Genomic DNA, 18175 nt, shown 5'->3' on the forward strand with positions numbered 1-18175 from the left:
CAAAAGAATGCACCTTCCAAGCTCAACCTTCTGCAGGATTCTACAGACACCGTAATGTATAGAAAACATTTCCTCTCCCAGCATCTAGTCCAGGGGTCTTCAAACTTTTAAAGCAGAGGGCCAGTCCACAATCCTTCAGACTGTTGAGGGGCCGGATTATCATTTGGAAAAAAAACCCGGACAAATTCCTATGCACATTGCACATGTCTTATTTGTAGTGCGAAACAACAACAATAACAATGAAAGAACAATACAATATTTAAAAATGAAAACAATTGTAACCAACATAAACCTATCAGGATTTCAATGGGAAGTGTGGGCCTGCTTCTGGCCAATGAGATAGTCAAGTTAATTAGGATTGTTGTTGTTGTTGTGTGCCTTCAAGTCATTTCAGACTTTGGGCGAGCCTAAGTCTAGAATTATTTATTTATTCATTTACTACATTTATTTATTACATTTATATCCCGCCCTCTCACCCCGAAGGGGACTCAGAGCAGCTGTATGTACATACAATATATTATATTATTAGCATAGCACAATATTAGCATTATATATTACTATATTGAACTATACCACTATATTGTAATATTATATGTAATATATATCATATAATTAATATTATATTGTATAACATTATAATATTTTATCAATATTATATGTATATATATAATATTGTATTATTCAAAATGATATAAAATATATTATATATAAATATATATATATATATATTATATTATAAGCCTAAGTCTAAAATTATTTATTTATTCATTTACTACATTTATATCTCACCCCAAAGGGAACTCAGAGCAGCTGTATGTACATACAATGTATTGTATTATTAGCATAGCACAATATTAGCATTATACATTACTATATTGAACTATACCACTATACTGTAATATTATATGTAATATATAACATATAATTAATATTATTATATGGTATTATAATAATTATTATATTGTATAACATGATAATATTATTATCAATATCATAAGTATATACAATATATTATTAAAACTGATATAAAAAATTTCTATTATACATCAGGGCGGGGCCCAGGTAAATGACCTTGGAGGGCTGCATCTGGCCCCCGGGCCTTAGTTTGGGGACCCCTGATCTAGTCCATCTTATATCTAATCACCTAGTTTTTAGCAGTTTTATTTCCTTTTGTTAGCTTCCTAGCTGTTTTTTTGTGTCCCAGTTTGTGCTGTGCATCTCCTTTTCACACCAAATAATTGCTTTCTTGTTTTTTGCAGCAGCAAGTGGCAATGAGCAAATATCTGCCACTGTTAAGTGTTGCTTGCATATATACATTTTCCACATATGGAAAATGCCTTTTGTAGCACACAACCTGGCCTCACTTTGTACAAACACACATCTGAATAGCCGGTTTCTAAGCTACGCTCAGTCATTTGTAACACAATTATGTTTGCAGTTTAACTTTCCAGGAATAACACCGATGATTATTTTTCCCCTTTCAGAGGAACGCGCTCGGATATATTCTTCAGACAGCGATGAAGGATCCGATGAAGATAAAACACAGCGATTACTGAAGGCAAAGAAACTCAACAGCGATGAGGTGAGAGGCCTATAGAGGGGCATAATCTGAATGGCTGTGTTTATTCACTTATCACTACATAAGCTGTATGTCACCGTTTTTGTCTGAAGGGTATTTTAGCTTTTGTCTTAATAAAACTCAGATAAGCTTTCCCTTTAAACTTGGGCTCCAACTTGATCCCGTAAATCCCAGTTCAATACTCTTTAACCATTGCACCACACTGGTCCTTTGTATAGTTTTTCAGGTCTTTGCACTAGAGTTTGTAAGATGCAGTTTTGTAAACATAAAACCTCAATGCAGAGCTGTGATTGTACAGCCATCCCTCCAAATTTGCAGGTTTAACTTTTGCAGATTTTATTGTTCCCAAATATAGTTAATGTGGTCTCTTTAGGAATCTAGGGCCTCCAGTATGACTCTGTGATCCATAGAGTCACACCTCAGGAGGTAGAGATTCTTAAAGAGGTGTTCCCTCAAATAACAAAAACTGTGGGGAGATTTTTCTACTTTCATGGGGATTCTGTGTCCTCAAGCCTTATGAAAGCGGAGAGCTGATGGTAGATGTTTAGCTGATTTTTCCATATTGATCAGTGTGCAATATGCCCAAGGGGAAATCTGATTTTGTTGAGAAGGGATTTCAAAATTAGGTTTAATATGGTTCGAATCTGGGGAGTGGAGTAAGCTCCTGCTGGCAGCTCCAGCTTCTGCCAACCTTGCAGTTTGAAAACATGCAAATGTGAGTAGATCAATAGGTACCGCTCCTGCGGGAAGATAACAACACTCCATGCAGTCATGCCGGCCACATGACCTTGGAGGTGTCTACGGACAACGCCAGCTCTTCAACTTGGAAATGAAGATGAGCGCCAACCCCCAGCGTCAGACATGACTGGACTTAATGTCAGGGGAAAACCTTTACTATGGTAAAGGATAGCAAGTTGGTGATCAGAAGGCTGAGCCTATGGATTATTTCCAGCCTCCTTGATATTTTCAGATCTGTGTTGATGAAAAACCGTTAATGGATCACCCATACTTTGGAGGGGTTTTTTTGTCTTTTATTTTAAACACAATTGCATTTGCTGAAGTTCAACACATGAGGGCACTTAAACCTCAAAGACAGAGAGACAAGCTTAACCTCTTGGCATCTACCACACATTATCAGGTGCCCAGACATGCTTTTCCCTTGAGTCATATTTTAACTATGTATCAGCTGTTAGTTTCCATAAAATAAAATAAGGAAAACTTTGGCAACCAAGATTATTGGTTGTAACGCATAACAACATTTTGAGTTTCAGAGTTTCCAGAAATATGGAAACCCTTTGAAATAGGAATTTGGCCAGATGTGGAAAAAAGTTCCTGTGTCAAGATCAGTTCATTCAGGAGCGGGAGGGATAAAACAATGTGAAATTCTGATGAAAGTCAGAAATGTCAACCATTGGGAATGTTATTTTATTATCTAGATTTTGCAGTTTATAAGGGTGAACTATCAATCAAGCATAAGCAGACACTCAAGCATAAGCAGACACTCTCTTTCTCTCTCTCTCTCTCTCTCTCTCTCACACACACAAACAACATTTGTATCCCTTTATAAAATAGATTTTAATTCCAAAAATATTACTTAATTATACAGTTTATAAGATCAACAAATATGTTAAACATGGTTTTTATTTCCCAATACACCCCTGGTGGCGCAGTTGGTTAAACTGCTGAGCTGCTGAACTTGCCGACCGAAAGGTTGGCGGTTTGAATCCAGGGAGCAGGAACCATTGATTTGACTCCTTTTGTTTATTTCGGTTACTGAATGACCCATAAGTAGTTGTGGCCTCTGGGTCACTTTCCTTCAGTCTGGACTGGCTTTTAGTGATGTTCTGGGTGCCATCGTGCTCCGATTTATAACTCAAATCAATCAAATAATTGGACTCATTAGCAAAGGGTTTTCCATCTGTGGAAATCTAATGAGATTCTGTTGCAGGGCGAGAGGGAGGCATTTGTGACAACACTGCTGCAAACGTCGCCAGCCTCTTTAAAGGATGTGTTTCACTCAGAGGTTGACTTTGAGAAATGTCAAGGACTTTATCTTAGTCTTTTCATTTACAGAAAAGCTTTGATTTGTTAATAGCATGAATTGCTGGCCTAGTAATGAACCTTCACTGGGAGATATAAATCCCAGGTAGCGCTTTGTTTTGCACCTTGAAACACTGACTTAAAGATCTAAGGGACTTTTATTGTCTCTTATTGTCCCAGAAGGTAGAAAGGTAGGTTGGTGTCATAAATTATTAGAGTAATGGGTTTCAATTGAATGTTACAAGGAACTTTTTGACAGCAGTTGAGCCAATTGTCTAGACATGTTTGAAAAATATCTGTAGATATTCAGCCTACCTGCTGGGATACTTTACCTGGAGATCCTGCATTGAGCAGGGTTTGACTCACTATGGCTCCAATTCTATTTTTTTCTATGAAATGGTAGCTGTTGAGATCTTTAAAACTCTTGTTCTGGTGTGTGAGTGAGCACATATATGTGTGCATGCCCATGTTTTAATACAGCGATTATTGAGAATCGGACTTTTACAAAAAAAACTCTCTCCTTCCCTGCAGGAAGGGGAGCCTTCGGGGAAGAGGAAAGCAGAGGATGATGACAAGGCCAGTAAGAAGCATAAGAAGTATGTCATCAGCGATGAAGAAGACGAAGATGAAGAGGCATAATACCCAATGTATTCTGAAACTTGAAAATACTTTTTTAAAAAACAGAGAGAGAGAAAGAGAGAGGCTGTCTCTTCTGCAGACAAGATGTAAGTAAATCCCATCAGGTTTATTTTGTTCTTTGCTTCTTTGCTAAGAACAAAGGAAACAATAATGTCTGTCATTTTAAGGTGAATAAAACTCTTTGTTTTGACTTTTTCTTCCTTTCTCAAGAAGGACTTGAATTATGTATTTAGAGCCTTTATGGCCGTTTGATCCAATAGAGTCACCGAGATAATGCAAAATAGATAAGAACATTTAAAACATAAAATACATATTTTTTTTTCAGTGTCAGGAGTGACTTGAGAAACTTCAAGTCGCTTCTGGCGTGAGAGAATTGGCCGTCTGCAAGGACGTTGCCCAGGAGATGCCTGGATGTTTGATGTTTTTACCATCCTTGTGGGAGGCTTCTCTTATGTCCCCACATGGGGAGCTGGAGCTGACAGAGGGAACTCACCCGCTCTCCCTGGCTTTGAACTTTCAAACAGTCCTGCCGGCACAAGGGTTTAACTCGTGCCACCAGGGGCTCGAAATGCATAATGAAAACCCTCATATATGACAGAATTGGCCGTCTGCAGGGACGTTGCCCAGGAGATGCCCGGATGTTTGATGCTTTTACCATCCTTGTGGGAGGCTTCTCTCATGTCCCCGTATGGGGAGCTGGAGCTGACAGAGGGAGCTCACCCGCTCTCCCTGGTTTCGAACTTTCAAACAGTCCTGCCGGCACAAGGGTTTAACTCATTGTGCCACCAGGGGCTCGAAATACATAATGAAAAAACCATATATATATGGTATTTTTTAAAATAGTTCTGAAACCAGACAATGGAAAATATTTTTAGATGCCAGGGCAGAGGCTCCTAATTTTAAGAGGCACAACCAGTACATTGCAAATGCATCCCTCTTACTGTGTGGCAGAATCTTATTAGATTACACGACTGTTTATTCATCAGATGGTGTGGCTGCGCCGGAATTTTCATTGGGGTTTTTTAGTTCCTCTTGAAGCGCTTTATTGTGGAGAACACAAGGCTCGCCAAATGCGAAGCCCTGCTGGCTCATTAAATTTTACGGGGCCTGAGTTAAATGCATACTGCTGACGTGGGACACCTCATCATCCCCTTTGCATTTACGCTTCATAAGGGAAAGTATGTGTCTTTATGTCGAAGCCAAGCATAGTCACCGTCTTCTGTTTTGCTGACTGCCTCTCCCAAATAGTCTAATCCCCACTCAGCTATGGAAGCCCCCTTGGGCAAGTCACTCTCTCGCGCAGCCTATGAGGAATGGTCCTTTGAAGGTCCTTTGAAGAAACAAGGCCAAGAAAAACCTAGGAGAGGACTATTGGTACGTGAAGGCACACAACAATATTCTGTTCAATTGCAACCCTCAAGGTTTCTTTATTTAGTTACGCTGTCCAAAGAGCAATGGAATGGTTTCCAATTGGCAAAAGAGTCAGTTTTATCACCATGACTAACTTGAATGTTGAACATCTAATAGGTAAAGGATTAGATGTAGAGAAAGGAGGCAGAAAGGTTCAAGAAAGGAACATTAACAATTTATATTTTACAGACAACACCATACTACTGGCAGAAAATAGCATAGGCATGGAAGGATTACATAAGAAAGTGCAACAGCGAATTTAAGAAAATTAAAATCATGACCAATCCTGGTCGCAGCCAACCTTGCAATTATTGTCAGAATTAAAAAAAATGGAACTGAGGATGATGACAACCATGTTACTAATGCTGGAATCTGAAAGGAAATATAATAATATACAGGAATAAACTGTAGATGCATATTTAAAATTATAAAAATAAGGTGGGTAGAAATGTAACAGTGCTCCATGCAGTCATGCCGGCCACATGACCTGGAGATGTCTATGGACAACGCCGGCTCTTCGGCTTAGAAATGGAGATGAGCACCAACCTCCAGAGTCGATCACGACTGGACTTAACGTCAGGGGAAACCTTTACCTTTTTTAGAAATGTAACCTCCTGCAAATTGTAATATTTTTTCTTATTTTCCAGCTAGGACTGTTGTGTAAGCCTAAGGAAAGACAAAACAGCTTCCTGGGAAGTAGTTACTTTGACCAAAGTGGCAACCGCTGGATCTAAAGTGGCCTTTTGACTGCCTGACCCTCCCTTTATTGAGTCTACTGTAGGTTGAATGGGGTCAGGAAACAAAGAAGCCTGAACAATCTCACTGTTAAAAGCAAAATCTGTTACGTGATAAGCTGTTTTTGAGCGGGCGAAGCATCTTACGTAACAACAAATCCATGTAACAAAAGTGCGCAGGAAATGTTTTTTGGGATATTTTCCTCACTCAGTTCCCTATGGTAGAAGGGTTACTGTTGTCTAGCAAAAGTGTGGTGAGGATAACCAAATTGGGGAGGAACCGTATGTCCCTCTCTAAATTCTGGAAATAATTTATTAGGCCGGAGATGATAGCGATGAAAATTTTGTGGCTGTTGCTCTCTGTCTTCAAGCCAACGTTAACTTACGATGACACTGCCTTGGGTTTTATTGGCAAGATTTAATAAGTAGGTTTGTCACCGTTTTCTCCTGAAATATAGCTTACAGCACATTGTATTCCTTGGCAGTTTCCCACTCAAATACTATTCAGGCCTAACCCTACTTAGCTCCCAAGATGGGATCTAGTGCCTTTAGGGTATTTAAGACTTGGCTCCGACTTATGGCGATGCTATCATAAGGTTTTCTTGGCAAGATTTAATCAGCATTGCATGCATGGAGAGTTGGAGAATGTCCCTGTTCCAATGATAGAACTTTTTATCCCGATTCTTTTTAAAAATGGAAAGAAATTAATTACCTTAAACTCGTGAGTAGTTTGGATACACAAGAAGCTCTCTGTGTGACTGATTTGTGACACTACAGCACGAGCTAAAAGTTCATGTATTCCCTTAGGGAATGTCCTCTCCCTCCCTCAAAAATGCTAAAATTTTGACCTCGTAATCTGCTTAAGCAGAGTGGCCTCAGTAAGGCATAGATTCCCTTCCCTATGGCTGTTTCTCATACTACATAGAAGGATCCAGCTTCATTGTGCACTGGAAATTTAATATATATTCTCACTTCAATGGGTTTCTATCTATCATGGATATGGACATGTTTAATGTGAGGCTGTGAACCCCAGTGAATGTTTCTGTTCTAAGTTTGAAACTTAGAAAAAATATTATTTTATGGTGGGGATAAGAGGGGGAAACCATTCAGACAATGAATAAACAGTTGATCTCGGCTCAGTGAGTAAAAAGATAGAGATGGACTAGACTTTTCGTTTCCCTTCCGAGTTGCCTCCTCTTCCCTCCCTTCTTCAGTGGGAAGTAGCAGCAGCCATGGCTTCAACAACTGCTGGAGGTAGAAGGTTTTGAATGTGGTACAAAGGACTAGAAAACTCACACTTTGCTCTGTCCCAAAAGCTCGTACGAGTGTGTAAGGCACACTTTCCCAAGCACGAGTCACTCATTGTGTTCTTGAAGTGGATCTCGATTGCATTCCGTGAGAATCACTCCTTAACAGCAATTGTGAGCCCCCAGTGGTGCAGCATGTTAAAACGCTGAGCTGCTGAATTTGCGGACCGAAAAGTCACAGGTTCAAATCTGGGGAACGGAGTGAGTACCCACTGTTAGCCCCAGCTTCTGCCAACCTAGCAGTTCGAAAACATGCAAATGTGAGTAGATCAATAGGTACCACTCCGGTGGGAAGGTAACGGCACTCCATGCAGTCATGCCGGCCACATGACCTTGGAGGTGTCTACGGACAATGCCGACTCTTCGGCTTAGAAATTTATTTATTTTATCTATTTACAGTATTTATATTCCGCCCTTCTCACCCCGAAGGGGACTTGGGGCGGATCACATTACACATATAAGGCAAACATTCAATGCCTTGACATAGAACAAAGACAGAAGACAAACGCAGGCTCCGAGCTGGCCTCGAACTCATGACCTCTTGGTCAGAGTGATTGGTCTCAGCTGGCTGCAGCTGGCTGCTCACCAGCTTGCGCCACAGCACCGACCCCCAGTGTTGGATAGTGGAAAACCTTTACTTTACCTGTACAAGATTGTGTCACTGACATAGCCCTACATCCTGTTTATCACCAATCCTGTCCCAATGTTAAGCTCCATCAAAACATTAAACAGACTGGTGTATGTGTAAGGGCCCTCAGAAGTGAAATTTCATATCTAGCTCTAGATTAAACATGTCCTGACCGGGTGGGAGAGAGATTTGGGACCTGTAGTCCCAAAATGTCACTTTCTCTCAAGCTCTTACTCGGCTGCAGTTTGGATACAGCCATAAAAAGGGCAAAAGATGGTTTTAATCTTATGTCAAGACAGCTCTACAACCAGCCCCTTTCCCTCCCTCGTTTGTCAAGGAGGAAAGACCTTTCTACCTAAAATATTTGGCAAAGGGACTGTAAATTCCTTTGTCTCCCAGTTTGTTCCCATTCCATTCACGCCACACTTCTTTCCACCTGCCTGAGCGCACAAAGCTCACCAAAAGCTCAAGCCAGTTGCTCAGTTGCATAGCTCACTTGCTGGCAATGCTTGGATAGCCTGAACAATTATGTAAGCTTCAGGGAGAAGGGAGGAAACCTCAGCTCAAATTCCCAAGTTTGTGTAACACACACAGCAGTGGTTAAGGAAACATTGCTTAACTTAATGCTTCCCCATAGATTTGCCTGTTGTGGGGGATTATGGGGCATATTACAGGACAGGTATGGGAAGTCATTGTTGTTATTGCTCTACTTGGCTTTTTTTTGCAGCCCTTGAGTGCAAAAGACATCCATGCACCATTAAATCTTTCTCATCCTAGGCTCTTGTTTTCAACACTGAAAAGAATTAGCAGTCTATGTGCAAATCCATTCTTGATTACTCGAAATATTTTTCATTTCAGCACTATATTGTTAGTGGTGCTATTAAACAATTTGGAGTCTGGGATCCTGGCCAAACTCTTGCAAATCACTCAGTACTTGGGAACATAGGAATCTGCCTTATACTAACTCAAGCCTCTGTTCCATCAAGGTAAGGTTGGCAGACGACCTGTTTATCTGGGTGTGACCTATATTCTAGACTTGTCAGCAGTGTGCATTTGGACTATTGCCTGGCTTCGATCGGCTTTTTAAAAAGAGTCCAAGCTTTGTAGAAACAGAAACCATGCAAAATGTGCAATCACATTCTGTCCAAGTTGCTGTACAAAACAAGCATATCTTGCCTTGGAAATCTGAAACCTTTGGGAGAAATAAACTACTCGGAAAACTTTGAAAAAGCTGAGTAGAAGAACTATAATTAAGGGTTGTTGTATGTTTTCCGGGCTGTATGGCCATGTTCTAGAAGTATTCTCTCCTGAGGTTTCGCCCACATCTATGGCAGGCATCCTCAGAAGTTTTGAGGTATGGAGAAACTAAGCCAGGAAGGTTTATATATATCTGTGGAAAGTCCAGGGTGAGAGAAGAACACTTTTCAGTTGGAGGCCAGTGTGAATGTTGTAGTTAATCACCTTAATTAGCATTGAATAGCTTCATCTCCTGCTTCTTGCTGCCTGGGGGCATCCTTTGTTCAGAGTTGTTAGCTGCCCCTGGTTCCCATGTCTGGAATTCCTCTGTTTTTAAAGTGTTGCTTCTTATTTACTGTTCTGATTTTTGAGTTTTTTAAATACTGGTAGCCAGATTTTGTTCATTTTCATATACAGTAGAGTCTCACTTATCCAACATTCTGGATTATCCAACGCATTTTTGTAGTCAGTGTTTTCAATACATTGTGATATTTTGGTGCTAAATTCATAAATACAGTAATTACTACATAGCATTACTGTGTATTGAACTACTTTTTCTGTCAAATTTGTTGTATAACATAATGTTTTGATGCTTAATTTGTAAAATCATAACCTAATTTGATGTTTAATAGGCTTTTCTTTAATCTCTCCTTATTATCGAACATATTCGCTTATCCAACGTTCTGCTGGCCCGTTAACGTTGGATAAGCGAGACTCTACTGTAATTAAATTTGTGGTTTTCTTCAGTGGGGAAATGTGTGTCAAAAATATTTTATATAGGAAGAGCAAGACCAATTTGCACATCTACGGATGGGATGTAAATGCAGGTAGCATTTGGAGAACCATAACAAAACACAACTTGGAGATCGACACTGACTCCCAGCCGCTAAACCAACATGACTGACCAGTTTCATGACCTCATGGTACCATTTAAAAGGGAAGACCATTGATGTTTTTGATGTTAAGGATCAGACAAGAAACTAATGTAGGACTATATTGGGGAGACAGACCCTGCAAAGGGTGTGCCAGGCAGACAAGGCAAAGGTGAAGCACCTTGACAAGACTGTCTGAAGATGTTATATGTCTGGCGTTGGTGCAGCATTGAGATAAGAAGCCCAGAGACCCAAGGTAACTTCCTTACGGCTTTGCAATGTGTACTTTGTCCAGAACATGTGGATTTGGGAGAACATTCCGTCTTAATGAAGACGAGATTGTCCACCTACTTTCTTCAAAATGATAAGATAAAAAGACAAGGGAAGCTTTTTATCTGTTTATGGCTGTGTCATTGAACTGAACTGGATTGAGTGTTCCAAGTACAACACTCTCTCTGCCTCCACACCAGCAAAAAACGCTCCTCGATCGGAAGAATATAGATCTGCCATTTTCTCCTTTAGTTGTTAAGCTTCAATGGCTCGTGTTGCATTTTGACGAGAGAGTTGTGTGTCTTGGAGAAAGGAATGAGGCAGCGAGCCAAAAAAACATAACTTCGGTGTGATGACTTATTCTCATTCCTTTCCTCCCTTCGTAGCAAAGAGCTAAGTTTTCTTTGTCTTTTGCCTTTTCCTCTGAGGCTGAGAGAGTGTGACTTGCCCAATGCACCTGCAGATTTCCATAGCTGAGCTGGGATTCAAATCCTCATCCTTAGCATCATAAGGCAGTTCTCAGGCTTGTGGCGTAGTGTACTGGGTTTAAAAAAATGATTTAAAAATGTTTTTAACCATTTAAAATTAGTTTGAATAAGAATCAATTTAGTGTTTGAATAGTTTGAATAAGAATCATAGAATAGAATTATAGTGTTAGTTGGTTTAATGGTTTGTAGCTACTTCTACAAACTATACCCAAAATATCCTAAAGGCACAGGCCCTGCTCGATCATAGAAGCTAAGCAAAGTCAATGCTGTATTGATGCTTGGATGGGAAACCTCCAATGAATGACAAGTGTTGTAGGCTATATCTCAGAGAAAGGAACTGGCACAATCACTTTGCCTAAGGAAACACAACTGTGATGTCTGGTGTGTTGTGTTCCAGAACTTTGTCAGTCTGGATTCGGAAGTCCCACAGTATCTTTGCGTGCTCATTTTCCAATACTTTCGCAGGTTTGTGATCCCACCAGTTCTTTGCTGCTGGGAGGTGGTACTTGAGGCATAAGTTCCAATGAATCATTTGGGCCACATAGTTGTGCCTCTGTTAGTAGTCTGTCTGTGCGATTTTCTTACAGCAGCTGAGGATATGATCAATGGTTTCGTCAGTTTCCTTGCAGTGTCTGCATTTTGGGTCATCAGCTGATTTTTCGATCTTGGCCTTAATTGCCTTTGTTCTGATGGCTTGCTCCTGGGCTGCAAGGATCAGGCCTTCTGTCTCCTTCTTCAGGGTCCCATTCGTGAGCCATAGCCAGGTCTTCTCCTTATCAGATTTTTCTTCAATTTTGTCAAGGAACTTTCCATGCAATGTTTTGTTGTGCCAGCTGTCAGCTCTAGTTTGTAGTGCGGTTTTCTTGTACTGATTTTTTGTCTGCTGTGCTTTGAGGAATTTCTGATTTTTGACTTCAATCAAAGCAGGTTCTTCACTTTGCTTTACATATTCTGCCAGGGCATGTTCTTCTTCTTTGACTGCTTGTTTTACTTCTAAGAGTCCTCTGCTCCCTGATCTTCTAGGCAGATATAGCCGGTCAATATCACTGCGAGGGTGCAGTGAATGATGAATGGTCATGAGTTTTCTTGTTTTTCTGTCCAAATTGTCCAGTTCCGCCTGTGTCCAATTTATAATGCTAGCAGTATATTTTATGACAGGTATGGCCCAGGTGTTTATGGCCTTGATGGTGTATTATTATTATTATTATTATTATTATTATTATTATTATTATTATTATTATCCATTCTGCCAGGAAGACTCATAACACTCCCAGCTCGCACAAAATCCTCCCTCCCAAGCCAAGCAGTGTTCTTGTTGGAGGATATTTGAAATTCTGAAAATTGGGGATCTGGGAAATGACACTTGCAGCATTCTCCCAGACATGGAGCAGATGAAGTTGGGCCTCGTTGGAGATGCCTCCTCCGCTGCTGGCCATCGTAATCCCTGCCACCAGGAAAGCTCCAAAATGGTTGTCTCCCAATGCCCCGATCTTCAGCCTCTTGGAAGTGCTTTGGTTGGGCTGCTGCCTTGTCCATTAACATGAATTCCCAAAGTTACAAGTGTATAGTCTCGTAAATATTGAACTGGATGCCAGCCCTTGTTTTAGTCATGTTTTCTTGTAGCTTACAATGTAGTGTCCTGAAACGTACACTGTAACCTGCTTTGAGTCTCATGGGAATGGCCTGGAAACATTCATGTGACTGGCAAAATGTTGTTTGGATCAATTGTTTTAAAAGCGGCAGGCGGCACACAAACAAATAATGGCCTTGTGTGACATGTTTAACCCCCGTCTGTGGATTCAACAAGACCTTGTGAGGCTCTGTAGGAAATGTGGGAATTACTTTTGTAAAAATATGCCTGTAGGTTTTGTCATTGAGAAGGTGTTCAGTACTGGAAAACAGCTGAGTCTATTTTCGGAATCTATCTGTACGAAATGAGCCCCTTTCCCTCCTTTCTTTCGGCTGTAATGAGGCTGCAGATAAATCTGGCATACGGGGAACGATGGAGAAAGTTAATTGCATGGCAATTTTGGGTTCGGCATACTTTCCAGGGGCTTAATTTAATTGTTGTAAACTATACTTTGAAGCCACATGAGGCATCTGACAATTTCAGGTTCGAGATTATGCCTCGATGGAAATAGCGTTACAGCCGAGGAAAGTGGGGGAGGGAAAGGTTCAGTCTAGACATGTAGAAAGCCTCTATGTAAATCTTATAAAATATGCTTTGAGACTCTTAAGATTTATGCGGGGCTGGAAACATTCAATATGAAGGAGCTGAATGTGAAGCTCTTTGTCGAAAACTCCTGTCCTTTTAATGGACGTGTAGAAGAGAACATTTGAGCCAGTGTTGCTTGTCCCACAGCTAAGTAATAAGTTGAAACTCTTTCTTCTGTATCACCATGAAAGGGACAGGATGCTTTTTTAGGTTTCCTTGCAGACTTACCCAAAAGTAACTTTTCCGTGGTCTGGATTGAGATACTTCTTTCACAGTCACCCCTAGAGTAGGTCTTTCCAGATGTTTTCGCCTCCAACCCACCAACTCAAAACATTGACAATTCTGAATAGGATTCATGGGAATTGTGTTGTTGCAGGCTTTCATGGCTGGAATCATTGGGTAGCTGTGATTTTTCCGGCCTGTCTGGCCATGTTCCAAAAGCATTCTCTCCTGACGTTTCACCCACATCTATGGCAGGCATCCTCAGAGGTTGTGAGCTCTGTTGGAAACTAGGCAAGTGGGGTTTATATATCTGTGGAATAATGTCCAGGGTGGGAAAAAGAAACTCTTCATGTCTGCTTGAGGCAGCAAGTGTGAATGTTGCAATTGTGATTTTTCCGGGCTGTATGGCTATGTTCCAGAAGCATTCTCTCCTGATGTTTCATCCACATCTATGGCAGGCATCCTCAGAGGTTGTGAGCTCTGTTGGAAACTTGGCAAGTGGGGTTTATATATCTGTGGAATAATGTCCAGGGTGGGAGAAAGAACTCTTCATGTCTGCTTGAGGCAGCAAGTGCGAATGTTGCAATTGGCAAGTGTGAATGTTGCAATTGGCCACCTTGATTATTATTATGGAATGGCCTTGCAACTTCAAAGTCTGGCTGCTCCCTACCTGGGGGAATACTTTGTTTGGAGTTATTAGAAGGTAAAGGTTTTCCCCCGTCGTGACCGACTCTGCGGGTTGGTGCTCATCTCCATTTCTAAGCCGAAGAGCCGGCGTTGTCCGTAGACACCTCCAAGGTCATGTGGCCATTGGCATGACTGCATGGAGTTATTAGCTGGCCCTAATTTTTTCCTGTCTGGAATTCCTCTCTTTTTTTGAATGTTGTTCTTTATTTAATGTCCTAATTTTAGAATTTTTTAATAATGGTAGCATATTTTGTTCATTTTCATGGTTTCCTCCTTTCTGTTGAAATTCTCCTCATGCTTGTGGATTTTAGTGGTTTCTCTGTGTACAGAAACAATCAGGGCCAGCTAACTCACAGCAACCCAGTGATTCTGGCCATGAAAGCCTTCGACAACAAATTCTAGATCACACTGAAGATTCCTTTAGTCCAGCTGTGGGACCTTCCAAAGCAGGTCTTTCCTGCCTTGTAATTTCAATATTAGAATGCAAGGATAACAAGCTGAAAGTTTCCCAGAGATAACCGAATGGCCACTGGAAAACAAAATATCAAAAGGTATATTGCTTCTGAACCTGGATGCCCTATCGAGCTGTCCTTGGCGGATACGTCCTGTGAGGGATATGACGTCCGTGGCAGCCTTTCCCTTGTGTTATGGCTGCGAGATCCGCTACATTAACAATCCTTCCTTGAAAACACTGTGATGCTTGGGAACCGCATCCCCGTTTCACACTGTTACAATCCACCTTGGCACTGTCCTGCAGTGGGAAAGTTTTGTTCTGGATTGAGAGAAAAGCAAGCTTGTTGAAAATGGCCCAGAACAGATTTTTTTTTGTGCTCTCTCCTATCTGATCTAACAATAGGACATTCTGTGTAGCTTGAGCAGGAGGACGAGAAGGAGAATACAAAATTCTCAGCGTAGCAGGAAAGGAGCCTTGATGTACTCTGGAGAGATACATACACAATAGTTCTTTTATTGTAAAGCATCCCTGGTTGGTGACGGATCTATTTCGCTTGCCTCTCCAAATGGGAACCTCTGCCAGAAGGTGTGTTTCAGCAGCTGTTTTGCCACAGCTGTTTAGACCTGTCGCCAGGGTAAGATATCCTGGAGGCTTTTTTATTTTCACTCAGGCCTTTTCAAAAAAGGTCAGATCTTTGCCAAAATCTTTAATTGCAGTCACGTTCCTCAAAGCACCAGTTTATATGCTTTGCACCGGATTATATGGCAGTTAAAAAGGTAAAGGTTTTCCGCTGACATTAAGCCCAATCGTGTCCGACTCTGGGGGTTGGTGCTCATCTCCATTACTAAGCCAAGGAGCCGGCATTGTCCGTAGACACCTCCCAGGTCATGTGGCCGGCATGACTGCATGGAGCGCCGTAATCCAGTTCAGATAATGTAGATCATCTGCTTTGACAATCTGGATTATATGACCATGTAGATCCAGCCTCAAGGTTCACTTGACAACATTTCTTCAGAGTAAGTGATGCTTAGACAGAATCTACGCTGCCATGTAATCCAGTTTCTGATTACAGATTATCTGCTTTAAAATGGATTGTGTGAGTCTACACTGCCATATAGGTAAAGTCCACTCGTGCCCGACTCTGGGGGTTGGTGCTCATCTCCATTTCTAAGACGAAGAGCCGGCATTGCCCGTAGACACCTCCAAGGTCATGTGGCTGGCATGACTGCATGGAGCACTTTTACCTTCCCACCAGAGCAGTATTATTTATTTACAGTATTTATATTCCGCCCTTCTCACCCCGAAGGGGACTCAGGGCGGATCACATTACACATATAAGACAAACATTCAGTGCCTTAACATAGAACAAAGACAGAGACAAACGCAGGCTCCGAGCTGGCCTCGAACTCATGACCTCTTGGTCAGAGTGATTTGTTGCAGCTGGCTGCAGCCGGCTGCTCACCAGCCTGCGCCACAGTCCGGGCATGCATCACCTTGACAGCATCACCTTCCAAGATTTTAAATAGTTCAGCTGGGATCCTGTCGTCTCCTGCTGCCTTGTTCTTAGCAGTGCTTCTTAAGGCCTATTCAACCTCACTCCTCAGGATGTCTTGTTCTAATTCACTCACCAATACCTATTGATCTACTCACATTTGCATGTTTTCGAGCTGCTGTGTGTCTTAACACACGTGTAACTTCCCTTTTCCATGCAGTTGGATAATTGTGTTCAAGGCGGAATCTCCACGTTCAGTTCAAGATTACATATATGTGGTGCCATTGTACATGGATGCACATCGTGCATGTCATGAAACGCCATGTCCATTTGGTTGCACATGCAATTACTTGGGGCACATCTACACACTGGCACCTCTTTAGCTGTCATGACTCAGTGCTATGGAGTCCTGGGATTTGTAGTTCTCTGGGACACCAGTTTTCGTGATTCCACAGCATTGAGCCATGGCTATGAAAACACAGTGTGTGACTGTGATAAGGGTCACCTAAAGTTGGCCATGCCTTGAAAGCACCCAACAACAACAAACATTGCCGCAGTTGTTGTTTTTCTTGCTTTTTCCATTGAATGCCCCAATCCGCCTCTCTCATTGGGCTAAATGGGAGGAAAAGGCTTTATGTAATAGGCTATTCAGGCTTTAGAATGTAAGCCCTTGCCCAACACAATGCTAATAATCCGCTCACAGATATGGACATAATTTGCTTGGCTTCTTTGATGTTGGGTTTTTCTGAGCCTACCTTTATGTAACAGCCATGATGTTCTGAATGAAAACAAGGTGGAATAAGGAACAGTGAACGCCTGATAATCCTGTCCTGTCCTTCTCTCTTAATTCCAGTGTGAGTTTATATGGAGGGGTAAACATTCAATCTAGATTGTGACATTAATGCACTTTGATACCACTTCAGCTGCTATGGCTCATCTCTATTTCTAAGCTGAAGAGCCAGCGTTGTCCGTGGACACCTCCAAGGTCTTGTAGCCGGCATGACTGCATGGAGCGCCGTTACCTTCCCACCAGAGCGGTACCTATTGATCTACTCACATTTGCATGTTTTTGAACTGCTAGGTTGGCAGTAGTAGGCCCGGGCTGTGGTGCAGGCGGGAGAGCAAGCTAGCTGCAATTAACTGCAATGAATCACTCTGACCAGAAGGTCATGTGTTCGAGGCCCCTCGGAGCCTATGTTTGTTTGTCTTTGTTCTATGTTAAAAGGCATTGAATGTTTGCCTATATGTGTAACGTGATCCGCCCTGAGTCCCCTTCGGGGTGAGAAGGGCGGAATATAAATGCTGTAAATAAATAAATAAATAAATAAATAAATAAATAATAGCTGGGGTTAACAGCGGGAGCTCACCCCGCTCCCCGGATTCGAACTGCCAATCTTTCCATCAGCAAGTTCAGCAGCTCAGCAGTTTAACCCACTGCACCACTGTAGACTCATATAATCCAGTTTAAATCAAGATAATGTGTATTGCCTTCAATAGTTAATATTAATGGCTATTTTAAAATAAAGGATGGAGAAATAGAAGCATAAAATAATTTCTAGCAAATTGTTCCTGCAGATCTCATGCTCCTTTTGTGAGTCCAGTTCCTCTTAAGCATCATGCACACACTTGGCTGGGACAACCAGCTGAAGTTTGTTATCCAGGCCTTCTCCTTCTTTTTTTCCCTTGGGGCAAAACTGTCTTGTGTTGCTTTCCCCATAATGTCAGGATGTGTTCCTTCCTACCCTCTGGTTTCATCCTATGTCTCTCTGAAAAACAAAAAACAACTATGCCAGGTGCATATCCTTCATGCAGGAGAGGTCTTACATCTTGCCAAATAAGGGGAGATGCTTCGTTTTCCCTCCCTTGAAAAACAACAATTGAGAACAAAAGTCCAAATATAGC

The 18175-nt window shown here is 41.5% G+C and overlaps 1 protein-coding gene across 8 annotated transcripts in view; it reads left to right on the forward strand.

The window, feature by feature from the left end:
- leo1 (LEO1 homolog, Paf1/RNA polymerase II complex component) overlaps positions 1–18175 on the forward strand; it is a 113580-nt gene that overhangs the window by 9889 nt on the left and 85516 nt on the right. For 6 of the 8 annotated variants that reach the window (XR_010000958.1, XR_010000959.1, XR_010000961.1 and 3 more), the window contains exons 11-12: positions 1485–1582; positions 4151–4344. The exons of 1 other annotated variant lie outside the window; for it this stretch is intronic. Coding sequence is in view for 1 of the 7 variants with exons in the window: in XM_003225890.4 (XP_003225938.1) it covers positions 1485–1582; positions 4151–4258 (206 nt within the window). In the remaining 6 variants the exon portion in view is untranslated. Of the gene's footprint in view, positions 1–1484; positions 1583–4150; positions 4454–18175 lie in introns of those variants that run through there. One more of the 8 variants, XM_003225890.4, reaches the window with a different exon arrangement.

Source organism: Anolis carolinensis, unplaced genomic scaffold, assembly GCF_035594765.1.
Source record: "Anolis carolinensis isolate JA03-04 unplaced genomic scaffold, rAnoCar3.1.pri scaffold_11, whole genome shotgun sequence".
Taxonomy (NCBI): Eukaryota; Metazoa; Chordata; class Lepidosauria; order Squamata; family Dactyloidae; genus Anolis; species Anolis carolinensis.